Genomic DNA, 14,359 nt, shown 5'->3' with positions numbered 1-14,359 from the left:
AAACTTGATATATGGAGACGCGCTTGGGCAAACCATTGTATGCGGACGATTAAGACATCACCCTTAAAACTTTGGGTGAGTGGACAATTCAATAATCCAATGAGTATTGAACTTAACAATAACGAGTTTGAAAACTACGGCATGGAAGGAGTTCTTCATGAATATTTCAATTCTGATCAACGTCCGATATTTGAAGCACCCGATATAGGCCAAGCACTGTTATACTTGGAACTAGATAAAGTCCCTAAATCTTTATTTGACGTTGATTCTGGTATAACTATGTATACAAGAGCTAGAGATATAGTTAAACTATTTTATAACTAATTATGTTAAACCTAATCAAATACTTTTTAATGATTTTTGTGAATATTTTTACCAAAGGTGGAGAACTATTAACCCCACTTTTTGATGGCCGACCAATTTGAAAATTTACATAACAAAATTGAACTATTTTTCAAATTTAATTTCGCTATGAAAACTACATAACAATTTTAATTTTTTTAAATTTAATTTCACTAAGAAATCTACATAACAATTTTAATTTTTTCAAAACAATTTAAAGTTATAAAGCTCAACAAAGAAAAACATTAACACTTAAAACATTTTTGGTAAAAAAGTTTACAAAATGCCAAAAAAGGCATTATTGAATGCATAGTCATAAAGTCTAAATAATTTTTCTTCTAAAGGTATCTTATTTTCGATGGAAGGCCTTGGTAGATTTAATACACTGGAACATGTATTTGAAGTCGGAATCCAACCATTTTCAGCACCAATAAATGAAATGGATGGATGGAGTTCATATCCTAACACAGGTTCTGCTTCTGCCCCAGTCACAAATTGTAAAACCCTTTCTAAAGTAACGCCGTTTCTTCTACCAGCTTTAAAAAAATTTTTAAATAAATGAAGTGTAATTTGCACAATGAATAAATAATAATGAATTACATAATTAAGAAACTATTTAAAACTGGTATTAAAAATGTATACTAATATACTTACCAGCATAAACTAATCGATATTAATATAATAACCAACATATACTAAAATACTTACAAGCAGCTTCTCGAAGGTACTTGTTAAACTTAGCATATATTTTAGATTGAAACACGTAATCATTTGATCCTATTTCTGCGAATGATGGCTTTAAAAGTGTTGACAATCGCTTGAATGTCAGTTTTTCTACATCACAGGAATTAAAAAGCTGCAAGATGGCTGGTAGAGAATGAGCAATCTATAAACCAAATCGAACAACTACAATAAATGTATAAAAAAAAATTAAGTGCAATAAAAACATTTGGGATATTATTAGACAATGTAAAACATCATAATATTAAACAGCAATGTTACTGATTGTTTTGCTATAGCAAAACAATCAGTAACACAGCAGTTTCTTACTTGGTATATTCCAAACTCTTTAAAGGCAGATCGCATTTCATTATAGCAGGGTTTCGGCGCAGTGGCATAAAAAATCTCATCTAATCTGACTTTGCATAGAAATTTTGGAAGTTTACCATTCTGCAATATAGAAAAACCTGTGATGAAAAAATAATACAAAAAAGTTATACAACATCTTTTTTTAACAATTCAAAATAGTTAAATGTTATATATCTATATAATTCAAACTATATAACTGTTATATAACTCATTTAAATGTGTATATGCACGCAAGTAATTCTAAAGTTGTAGAAAAAAATATTTATGAATATATTTTTCTTAGTTTTATAAAAAATTTAAATGCATGTTACACATGCATAGTTTATACATAAATTTTTACATAAACAAATAAACAATGCTAGAATAATTAAAGTCGTACCAAATACTAAACCAACTGCATAATAATCTTCAGGGAATGAATCGAGTATTCCATTGTCAAAATATTTTTCCCTAATCTTTCGTAAAATAATTTCAAAGAACTCTTTCCTGGGACCTCCAAAATCTTTAGCATCCTTATTTTATGAATGTTTAAAAAATTGTTCTTCTAATTATTATATCAAAAATAAATCATCAAAAACTTTTTTATTATACAAATGAAATAATTTTTAATGATATAATTAATGCTATAAGAGTTACCTCATTATAAAATTGTACTTCCAGAGTAATCAATTTATTTTTAATATCCAGCAACTCTTCGAACGCAGTCGCCAATATATTTGAACGATCAACAAGAATAAAAGATGTCTTTCCATCTGGACAAACAGCAAGGTCTGTGATTTCAAGAGGCCTTCCAGTGATCAACTTTTTTTGCATATATCGCAATATTTCAACAGGATTTTCTGAAATATTTTTCTCATGACAGTATTGGATAATGTTCTCTATCTTTGTATCTAAATCTTCTTTAAAAAAATCTACATTTTTATCACTGTTTATTGAAGAAATAGATAGATCACTCTCATTTATGTCTTGTTTAGATTCCAAAATGGGTAAAAACAAATTCATATTTGGTGATTCATATTCTGGCTGCTCATACTGGGGTAAAGGTTGCATTGAAAAACAATTTTGTTGCGTAAAATTATTATTTAAATTATTACAATTGTCATTGTCTTTGAATGGAGAAAACAGAGGAAGTTCAAAAACATCATCATTTTCGTCACTGCTAACATTAAAGCAAATCTGTATGTGACTTCTTAACTCATTTAAGAGGAAATCTTTCCCACAACTCAAACACTTGTTCTTTAAAGTAACTATAAGCTCTTCATTTATTGATATAGTCGACAAAGACTTTTGTATTGGTCTAATATACACTTTTCCTTGGCCTCCGCCCATACTTAATTTAATTTCTTTTGCAGCAAGACTACAGTTTAATAATACTAAATCTCGAGAATTCGCTAAACAAGCCATTAACTCAATTCCACCAGATTCTTTAACTTGTGGAAAATTTTCAACAATTTTACTGTAAACAGCTTCTTCATTGTCATTTATTTCAAGCTTAATTTTTTTATACCCAAGGCCTGCTTTTTGTAAAACTATTTTTTGGTCAGTAGTAGGAATTTTAGTAGCATACATATTTGCCATACACATAAAATTAACAGTCCAAGTTCTTCTCCTTTCTTCTTCTGCTTTGAGACGAGCATCTTAATATATTAGAAATATTTTTTCAGGTTTCTTCTACTAACTGTGTATAGTTATAATCAAAAACATAAAATATAATCTCAAAATCATTACACAAGTGTAGAATAAATATTTGACAATTAGATGTTAATTAAAAAACTAAGAATCTATAATAATTTGTTAAAACACAATGTTTGTAGCTTTTATAGACAATTTTGAATTCTAATAATAAAACTTTATAGTTAAAGTTTTTTTTTTTTTTTTTTTTTAAGAGGTTATTCTTATTGTATTTTTTCTTTTGTTTTGTATTTTCTATTGTATTGTATTCTTATTGTATTTTTTTTTTAAGAGGTTATTCTTATTGATTTTCGAAATTTAACATGAAAAAATATTAATTGCAAAATTTTTAAATATTACAAGTAAATTTACCAAAAGAACTTGAAAAATGGATAATTTGATTAATCAAAAACAAGTCACAGTTAACAATTTAAATAATCAAAAACAAGTAACATGTTACTTGTTTTTGATTATTCAAAATGTTAACAATACATTAATGTTATTATTAACAATATTGTAAACAGTGTCTATTGCAATAGACGCTGTCAGTGTTAGCCAATTTAAAAATTCAATTAATTTGTTAAATAATAACTTTTATTAAACTAATTTATTTTTTTGTTAATTTATAGTTAACTAAAGTAACTATATGTAACTAGTTACAAATTCTACATAGTTTTAACTTAATATTCTTGAAAAATACCTTTATTCCCTCTCATTCTTCTTCCTCTGAACAAACGATCTCTTTCAGATACCCTTGCTTGAAATTTTCCGAGATTTAATGCTGGTGAAAAAGTGAAATTTTCATTTTGATTTACATCGTCTGTCGATGACAAGGTACATTTTCTTGCTTGTTGTTGCTGCTTGTTTCTACAAGAATCTCTAAGTCTGATTTTATCACCAAGTGTGATAACTCCAAGTCTAGATAGCTCCTCATCAGATGCAGCTAAAACTGACAAAATATCAAATCTTTCTGTTTTAAATCCGTTAATGAGATTTTGTAAACCAATATTTGTTAAAACATCAACTATCTCATTATCTGCGACAAAGTATGCCATGTTTAAAATTTAAATACATTCCATAAAAACCCCTCTTTTCTAGATTTCACCCTCCTTTAAATCTCCTCCGTATAAAGAATGACCACATAATGAAGTGAGCACATCATATAAAGCAATGAGCGCATCATATAATAGAGTGAGCATAACCCACAATGTAGAAGCACTTCATATAATGCAGTACTACATCATATAATGTAATGAACGCATCATATAATCTAGTAGCACATCATATAATGCATTAGCACATCATATAATGTAGTCAGCACAGCGTATAATGTAGTTAGCACATCATATAATGTAGTACGCACAGCGTATATTGTAGTTAGCACAGCGTATAATGTAGTCAGTGCAGTGTATAATGTAGTTAACGCAGCGTATAATGTAGTTGGCGCAGCATATAATGTAATCACCACAACGTATAATGCAATAATCACAGCAAATAACGTAGTGAGGACATCGCATAATGAACTTAACGCACTTAAGGCAGCTTTGGCGTTCCATATGAATACCTTAATCTTTTAAAAAGTTTAGATAAATGATTAAGGCTATTTTTTTTTCATGTTCTTTTAAATAGAAATGCGCTTTAAAACTTCATGTTCAACTTTTTTCATTATGTATTTATTTTTATGTTAATTTAGTTTCATTAAAAAAATAATTTTCTTTTTTCATAATATATACATTTTTATATGCTTAGTTAGGTTTAATGTTTTATCATTTTTACAAATGTTTTAATACATTAATATTGGTTTCTTTAAAAAAATTTAAATAAAATTTGTTATAATCATATATCATGTGATATGTTTGTTATTTTTATATATCATATGTGATATTATGTGATATTATGTGATATATATATATATATATATATAATTATATATATATGTATATATATATATATATATATATATATATATATATCATATAATATCATATCATATATATATCATATATATATTATATCATAAAAAAATTGGATGAATTGTTGTTATTGAATTATTCATCAATAATAAAAAGTAGTGTTCTTAGAGTAATTATTCTTTACTGTAGTAGCCACCTTGATCTTGAGGTGATGGTGGTAGTTGGGTGGAGAAGGAGTTAGGGATTGGATTGGTAAATACAAAAAAAAGTTGTGAATTCACTTTGTAGTTTAACTTTCATATACGTAGTGATGTCACAATTTTGTTTAAATAACAATATAAAAGTTTTGAAGTTTCTTTGTTAAAATAAATTTATGAATAATTATAAATCAACTTTTAAATAATTAGAAAAACTGTCAATAGATGGTAATTTTTGATTGCTCTACATTTATTCCTATCATCTTATAACATTTGGTGTTAAAAAATAACTCTGGTTAAAATTTGGTTAAAGATACTTTCTATCAAAGTATTAAATTTTGAATAGCTATGTAAACATCTTTAAATATTTTTCATTTTTGCATATGGTTTTACCATATCCATATAATCATACCTAAAAGAGGTTTCTTGGAAATCATTTAATAACTAGAAAATACACTTTTTTTATTTTTATAGAAAACTGTTATAAGAAGCCTTAATTTTAACATAAAAATCTCTTCAGAAACTTTTTACTAATTTTTACAATCACCACTCCAAAACTTCAAATGCGTTTTGATGATGTTTTATTTAATTTAAGAATACCTTATATATATTTTTTAATATTTTTAGTCTCTTATCTAACATTTCTGAGGTCTAATTTTTTTTTTTTATTAAAAAATCACCCAAAACACTTTGCCGTTTCATTGTTGAAATAAAGGAAAATAAAAGGTGTTGTGATAAATAACATACCGTGAAATAATGTACCGGGTTCAATTCCTGCCCCACTTTTTTACAAAATATAAATTAATAGCTCATAAAGCAAAAGGTATTTTAACATCTAATTTTTAATATCTCTAATACTTGAATATGTTGTCTACATGAAAGCTAGAATAACCATTTTTGGAGCTTTTTTCCTAACAGAACATGCTCTAGTTTTCAGTCATTAATAAGTTATTTAATAAAAATTTAAATAATCGTTTGTTTGTTGTTGGTTGTTTTTATTTTTCTAATTTTTATCGCCTGTTTTCATTTTTTAGAACTAAAATAGTTTTTTAGTGCAATGTTTCTTTTTTAGTAAAGCGTTTCAGTTTTGTCTTCAGTCTTTTAGATCATTTTAAGCATTGCCATTGTCTCATTATATCTTTTATAATTTTTAGAAAACTGTTTACAAAATAGAATAGTTTTTTTTTGTTTATTTTAAAAATTTGTAAAAATGCAAAAAAATCTTTAGTTAATAAAATTTTCAATTTTTAAAAAGTCCAAAATCAGAAGTCCAAAAATTCCAATAAAAGTTTATAAATTTTGTAGAAGATTACTGTCAAGATATAATTTAAATCTATGCAAGCCTGCTTTAAATTCAATTTAAATTTAAATTGCTAAAAAAGTCTAGAGATTTTAGATGACCAGAGCAACATTTTAGCTAGTGATCTAGTTGCTTCAATATATGTACCATCTGAAACCGTCATGCCACATAGCGATTTTTCACCAAATAAAGTTTACTCTTATGTTTTCCGAAAGGATGTTTTGTTTAAGGAAAAAAATATCTCTAATATTAGCAGCCCCTCACCATTTGTTCAAAGTTTTATCTTATCAGCAACAATATTAGATAGTTAAACATTTATTGAACTCCAAAATTCTAGTTTTCATTCTTTTATATTTTCCAGTCATATTGCTTGAGTTATCATAAGACTGGCTTCTGCAGTTGCGGATTTCCAAGTTCAATTTTATGTTTAAAAAGTCCACGGTTATATTTGCTAAATTTTCCCCGGTGTGATTATCGATGTGAATGAAGTTGACAAATCTTTCAATAGGCTCATTAGAAATTTGATCAATGATCACACATAGTTGATCTTTGTGACTCGCATCAGGTGTTGAGTCTACTGATAATCCATAATACTTAGATTTTAAAACATCGTCGCTAATTGATTGCAAAACTTTTCTTGACAAATGGCAATGGCAATAATAATTTTTTATTTCTTATCATTTTTGAGTTATTAAATTAAAGGAATTATTTTATTATTTTTATTAAAATAATTATGATTTCGCATTATCATTTTTAAAATGTTAGCATATTTAGTTGGTCCATAAAAAATTTCTGAAATTGCGTTAGTTTTTCTTCCGATTGAGATAACTTTCAAAAATGAAGCAAATTATAAACTTGTGTGTACATCAAAAAAAGATACTTAGGAAAAAAAATGTAGTGAGTTTAAGAACAAATAAACCACAAATGCAAATTTACTCAGTTTTTGCTCCAGGAGTTGTGAGAATTATTGAATTATTTTTTCATAAAATTTTGTACATAAGCAAATAATCAGAAGTTTTTTTCCTTCCTTTCCTTCCATCCTCATTGTATCTTAAATGACTATAAACTATATATGTATGGTATATGACTAAATTATTTTTTTGCCAAAATATTTTTTTGTGTCATTTTCATATAGATTGTTCTATATATGAGAAGCCTGGTTTTTATTTTGAAAATTAAACAATTCTTGCATATAGTTCTTCGAAATTGAATTTTCCATTTAAACAGTTAGACTTCTATGTTCGAATAAATTATTTTAATTTTGCAAATAGCTTTGCACATAATTTTACCTATGTAAAAGTTTACATTTTTACTTATAGTAAAAATATATTTATAGTTTATCATATACTTATAGTAAAAATATATTTGTAGCTTATCATATGCTTATATTAAAAAAATATATTTATAATTATATTTATAGTTTTGGACATGCAAAAATATGCATAATACAATATATTCAATTTACCATACATGCATTAGTGTGTACTTAGTTTTAAAAAAAACTTCATCAAAGTAAATTTAATTTGTTTTTTACTCATAGTTGTTGCCACCGGGGGGCCAGGGGCACATGCACCCTCCTGGGCCCCCTCTCCCAGTCATGGCTATAATTCATGGTCTCCCCTACACACAATGTGCTAGGTAAAGAGGGGTGCAGGAATTTCTATCAAAGGCTATTTTTGTCAATATTTTGTTGTTGGCAATTTATTTTAGTTTCATATGTCATGTCAGGTTGAAATCATGATTGGTGGCTTTTCTGAATGCTGAGCGTTGTCATTAATTTGATTCTTTTCAAGTTGTGTACTTGTTTGCTTAGAAACAGTTTTAGAAATAACCGGGATATATATCAACATATGTCTTGTTGGAGCTAAATGATTTGAAAAATAAAGCTATATATAAGCTAAAGAAAGATATAAGTACTAGGGTAGATCATTAAAAAAAATTTGATTTTAAATGGTAATAAGTTGTTGCTCCTTGATAATATAAAGTAGATGGAAAAAATTTTTATTCTTTATATCATTATTAAATACTCAGTAATTTGGTTATAAAATTTAACTTAGAATAGTGTAAGTTGTTGCTCCTCAGTGAAATAAGTTTTAAAAAAATTTAAACTTTTTTTGTGTTCATTTGTTGGTTAATGGACCTTATTTTACCATATTTGTGCATTTTTATCTTTATTTTTGTTTTTTTTTATCTTTATTAAATTGCTTTTAATTTTAGTTTATGATTTTATAAACTATGATTTTATAAACCACTTTCTAATTATCTATTTAGTGAACAAGTAATTAAGATGCAGATTCTAACAATTTTTCTAGTTGCATTTTATTTGTAGTTATTCTATCAAGCAAAACTATTGTCTTCTGTTTATTTTAGACACTTTTAAGCATTTTTAATCCTTGTTATATTACTTAGTAATTTACTATTTATTAGTATAAAAATTGTAGTGATTTTAACTAGCACTTTATAAAAGTATTATTATATATTTTAAAATAAGTTATTAGTAATGATTATTATACTACTAGTATAATAATCATTATATATAAGTAACTTTGACACCATATCTAAATTGAAATTTCCAAAAAGTAAAATTTTTTCCACAGCCCGAATTAAATGTTATTTTGAGACCATAACAAAACAACAACGAAAAGTCATGCATCAATAAAACATGTCAAAAGTCGCTAATTTAAAAGAATCACTCTTATATATATTTATATGAACCCTAAAATCAAAGCTCAATCACACATGATAACCACATATATATAACATACAAATCTGCATCTACATTCCAACCACATACTATTTATTAAAAAAAAATATTACCTAAATAAGAATGAGTTCAAACAAAGATAGTTTATCTAATAAAAGAACAAAAAGCATGCAAATGATGTAAACAGACTGTGTGTGCCTTAGGGTGTGTAGTTGTAATGTGAAAATATAAAGTTTGTCGAATGGTCTCACACGGCAGTGAACACCTGAGGGAAGAAATGAAATACATTAGAATTAAGGAGAATTATTTTTCGAACAAAATATATTTTGACAGATGTCAAAACAAAAATAAAGAACTAATAATATAGTTAATATTATAAAGAAATAATATAATTAATATTATAAAGATTACCAATATCCAAAATAAATACCAAATAATTTATCTTTATAGATTCTTAAAATAAAAGGTGAACCAAAGACTTCGGCAGTATCAGTTGCTAAGATAAAAAGTTTTGTTTGACATGTCATTGTCTTATTTTAAGTAATTGCACATGCTCGAGCAAGTCAAAGGTGCCAGTACTTAAGCATGAATTTTCAATTGACTAAAGAAATCAAAGAAATATGGTTGTTGGTTGTTTAGATAAGGAAAGTACCTTTGCATTTGAGCATTTGAACATTGAGAGACAGTTCTATGATTTTTTTTTCATCTAGCAAAAGTAGTATAAAAGCATCAGTTAGTTTCGTTTTTGATATAGATGGGGAAATTAACTCTAGTGATGAAGAGTTCATAAATGACACTCAGAGTAATGTCAGTGATCTTTACTTAATATATTACTGTTAATAACACAAATTTGTAATATTCATTTATCGAGTGATAGCTTATTTTGATTTCTCATATAAATATTTATCAATGTTTCATAATTTTGATTATTTTTATAAGCGTAATATAAAACAAAAATTTTATGTTGTTTGAATCTTGTTTAAAACTGAAAATTTGGACCAAGACCCCACTGCATCCTTGTTAGTATCTTGTTCAACTTGTTTATCCATCCAGAGGCCATTTTTTGAGTTTCTTGAGTTTATGTTTTGGAGCAATAGCTTTTAGAGAGGGTTGTATTAACAAAACAGATTACATCTTGTTTTATAAAAGATAAGTTTTAGTGATTTCTTCTTTTTGTTTTCACCCAAACAATATCTTTTTCAGCTTAAAAATGATTTTAATTTTAAAAATTAGTACAAAAATTTGTTGTTTTTTTTTCAACATTCTCGCTTCCAACAAGGCTGTAAGCAAATACTATTAGAGTTGAAAGTTACTGAAAGAGAAAAGATGAAGTTTTTAGAGCAAAATAACGACTGACAGACAACTTTAAAGATTGCAAATTATACAAATTAGGAAAGCAAGATAAAAGAAGCGAATTCCAACGAACTGATGTTCGAAGAGAAAAACTAGACAAGTAAGAGTTTTTGGACCACCTAGGAGAAGTCACAGAAAAAGGATGAGACCTAATTTAATGCCGCTTTCCAGCAGGCCTTAAAACAAGACTCCAATAAGCACTTGTTAAATAGTTTTGAAAGTATAGCCAACAGCTCTGGAAATCACTTGTGCAAGACTACAAAAGGTATGTTGTCTGGACCACAAGCTGTAAAAGAGTTTAAGTAGGTAATCACTTTATTTACAGAAGCTGGAGTGATACAAATGTCGAGCAATAGATCAACACGTTTGTCAGCTATATCAGGTAAAACGCAACTAGTGAAATCAAGAAATGACATTGATAAAAAGTTCATAGCAAACTATTCAGCTTTGTCTTTAGGTGTCTTTAGGTAAGTCTGAACCTTACAAGAGAGGTGGAATAACAGATTTGCCCTTATTATTGATACTGTTAAAGATTCTCCAGAAGTCACAAGAGCTTAATTTTCGGAAAGAAATAAATTTTCCATTTAGGTTAAAATTGAAATATTTATAGTATTGGGTATCCTAAACTTTTTAATTATTTAAAATTTAAGTAACATTTAAAGTTAGACTATTCTCAGAGGCAGGTAACATTTTTGATGAACTGGATAGCAGCTCTTTTTGCACCACAATATTTCTAAACTTCTAGAAATCCTTACATAATTGATTTCTGCAAATAAAATTACATTATGTTTGTTAAGAATTTTGTATTTTTTACCTAGGTTTACCTATAGTTCAATGCCCTTTAGAACAATAATTTTTTAATAAATAATATAATTAATATTATAAAGATTACCAATATCCAATATAAATACCAAATAATTTATCTTTATAGATTCTTAAAATAAAAGGTGAATCAAAGACTTCAGCAGTATCAGTTGCTAAGATAAAAAGTCTTGTATGACATGTCATTGCCTTAATTTAAGTAATTGCACATGCTTGAGCAAGTCAAAAGTGCCAGTACTTAAGCATGAATTTTCAATGGACTAAAGAAATTGAAGAAATATGGTTGTTGGTTCTTTAGATAAGGAAAGTACTTTTATATTAGCCAAAGCATTTGAGAGACAGTTTTATGTTTTTTTTTGTCTAGCAAAAGCAGTTTAGAAGCTTCAGTTAGTATCACTTTTGATATAGATGCAGAAATTAACTCTAGTGATGAAGAGTTCATAATTGATACTCAGAGTAATGTCGGTGATGATCAGTTGACAGATTTTTGTGAATTAGAGTGTGTATTTCATTGAAATATAAAAATAGGTTTTGTAGTGTATATTAGGGTGTTGACTTTTTATTATCTTCAGTTTCCAATATAAAAAACAGATGAACTTTGGTTTAAAAGTAACTGAAGGTCATTGGTTTTATTAGGTTTTTGAAAAAGGTCACCCACCATGACCCTTGATTACACACTGGCTCCCATATATCAGTAAACTTTTTTTCTTCAAAAGGTATATCAACCCTGGATCTCAAAAGAACCAGAATTTAATAGTAATTTCAAAATTCATTATCTTTTAACGTGCAAAATTTAACTTTAGAGAATTTTTCAAGTTGAAGTAGCAGTACTCCCTTGCAGCAGCAAGCTCTAAGATAGTTTATTAGGCAACACTCCAAAACACTCTAAAAATGTTTTACAGTAAAAAAGAAACACTCCTAGCATATTTTACCTATTTGTCAGTTGATGTAGCAACTCTCCTCGTATGTTTTCAAAATATTAAAAAACATTAAAAAAATAAAAATAAAATCAACATTGAATTAAAAACTTTCAAGTCATATTTATTGCGCTTTTTTAAAGAATTATAAAAGTTATTGTACTTCCCTATTTTTTCAATTGTTTAAACTTTTAAACGACATTTTAATGTTGCTTAATCGTTGATGTTGCTTAAATTTTACAAAAAGCGTTGAAAGACTTTTTTTAGCTCATTATCTGTATATATTGTAAAAGTTTTTTTTGTTAGAAGTATTTATTTTAACTTTAGATTTTATTTTAGAAACTTCAAATCCATCAGAAAGTTCTACAAAATGTTCTGCTAAGAAAGGTAATTATAATGGTTTATTTAACATTAACAATCAGAATCAAGTGTGCTTTGTTTGTTTAAAAAGTATAGTAAAAATGGCGACAGATTTTATTTCAGTGGTTGTTGTTAGTATTACTTTTATTGCATTGCAGAAGAATATTATACATCAAGTTAAGCATCTTGTTAGCTTTGTTTGGTTGCTTTTTTAATAGTGTTACAATCACAAATTTGTAATATTCATTTATAAGTGATAACTTGTTTTAATTTTTTTTATAAATATTTATCAATGTTTCATAATTTTGATTTTTTTTATAAGCGTATTATAAAACAAAAGTTTGAAGTTGTTTGAATCTTGTTTAAAACTGAAAATTTGGACCAAGACCCCACTGCATCCTTGTTCAACTTGTTTATCCATCCAGAGGCCGTTTTTTGAGTTTCTTGAGTTTTTATTTTGGAGCGATAGCTTTCAGAGAGGGTTGTGTTAACAAAACAGATTACATTTTGTTCCATAGAAGATTACATTTTGTTTTATAAGTTTAGTTATAAAAATTTCTTCTCTTTGTTTTCATCCAAACAAAATCTTTTTCAACTTAAAAATGATTATAGTTTTAAAAATTAGTACAAAAATTTGTAAAAACATTACATTTTTTTTGAAGTTTTCGCTTCCAACAAGGCTGCAAGCAAATGTTATTAGAGCTGGAAGTTACTGGAAGAGAAAATATGAAGTTTATAGAGCAAAATAAGGATTGACAGACAACTTAAAAGATTGCAAATTGTATGAATCACGAAAGCAAGCGAATTCCAACAAACTGATGTTTGTTGGAATGAGAAAAACTAGACAAATAAGAGTTTTTGGACCTCTTAGGAGTAGTCACAGAAAAAGGATGAGACCTAATTGAATGCTGCTTTCCAGCAGGCTGGAAAACAAGACTCCGATAAGCACTTGTTAAATAGTTTTGAAAGTATAGACAAGAGCTCTGGGGAACACTTGTGCAAGATTACAACAGGTATGTTGCAGAGGTGTGGTAGCCCCAGAGGTTATGTGAGATTCCCGCATGGGCTTTTCACTTTTTTATCTAAATATGGGCCTTTTGGCAAATTTTAATTTTTCTACATTTTAAAGAAATTCCACAATTATTTACAATATTTATGTTTGCACAAATTAAATTTTATTAATCCCTAGATTTTAAGTCTTCAACTTTGAGCGCAATTATATTAGTATTTTGCATAATAGTAATATTGCTTTGAAAACAAAGTAGATATTTTAAGATGTATTATGATATTTTTTTCATAAGAAAAATTATGAACCCATAAACAGATTTTAACGATCGCAATGTTGATAAAATAAATTTAAAAAAGTCTGCAGACCCCCATATTATTATTGTTGGACTTAAATTAATTTAATTTAAACTTTAACCCCAAAATATTTTTTTAAATGAATTAATACGCAATACAATTACTATATAGTAATTGTATTGCGTTTTAATTTATTTAAGAAAAATGTTTTGGTGTTAAATTTTAAATTAAGTTTTATACAAATAAGTATCGAACTCATGTTTTGCATTTTTGTAGCGTTTCGAAACAGATATAAACTTGTTTTATAATAAATAAAGTTTTTTATTTTTATACAGTTTATATTATTGTATGTAAATAAACAAATTACTCCGTAATATCCTGTCCTCAGA

At 26.9% G+C, this 14,359-nt stretch overlaps 2 protein-coding genes across 4 annotated transcripts in view; one reads left to right on the top strand and one right to left on the bottom strand.

The window, feature by feature from the left end:
* The window catches only part of LOC136076774 (NLR family CARD domain-containing protein 4-like), an 86,681-nt gene that overhangs the window by 27,021 nt on the left and 45,301 nt on the right, over nt 1-14,359 (top strand). For all 3 annotated transcript variants that reach the window (XM_065790225.1, XM_065790224.1, XM_065790226.1), the window contains exon 3: nt 12,648-12,695. The gene's annotated coding sequence lies outside the window, so the exon portion shown is untranslated. The remainder of the gene's footprint in view (nt 1-12,647; nt 12,696-14,359) is intronic.
* LOC136076409 (uncharacterized) lies at nt 490-1,947 on the bottom strand. The gene is made up of 4 exons (XM_065789821.1): nt 1,811-1,947; nt 1,393-1,529; nt 1,051-1,228; nt 490-878 (listed from the first exon to the last, which is right to left on the bottom strand). Exons 2-4 carry the CDS (start codon nt 1,426-1,428, stop codon nt 619-621), a joined length of 474 nt encoding a protein of 157 aa, XP_065645893.1. The 5' UTR covers nt 1,429-1,529; nt 1,811-1,947; the 3' UTR covers nt 490-618.

The sequence above is a fragment of the Hydra vulgaris genome, chromosome 02, assembly GCF_038396675.1.
Source record: "Hydra vulgaris chromosome 02, alternate assembly HydraT2T_AEP".
Lineage (NCBI taxonomy): Eukaryota > Metazoa > Cnidaria > Hydrozoa > Anthoathecata > Hydridae > Hydra > Hydra vulgaris.
The sequence above is the reverse complement of the archived record's forward strand: the minus strand, read 5'-3'. Positions and strand labels throughout refer to the sequence as shown.

Coding starts and splice junctions, on each gene's coding strand:
- LOC136076409 (XM_065789821.1), bottom strand. CDS start 1,428: ATGCGATCTGCCTTTAAAGAGTTTGGAATATACCAA. Junction 1,229..1,392: donor AAGAGTTTGGAATATACCAA/GTAAGAAACTGC, acceptor TTTGGTTTATAG/ATTGCTCATTCTCTACCAGC. Junction 879..1,050: donor GTACCTTCGAGAAGCTGCTT/GTAAGTATTTTA, acceptor ATTTTTTTAAAG/CTGGTAGAAGAAACGGCGTT.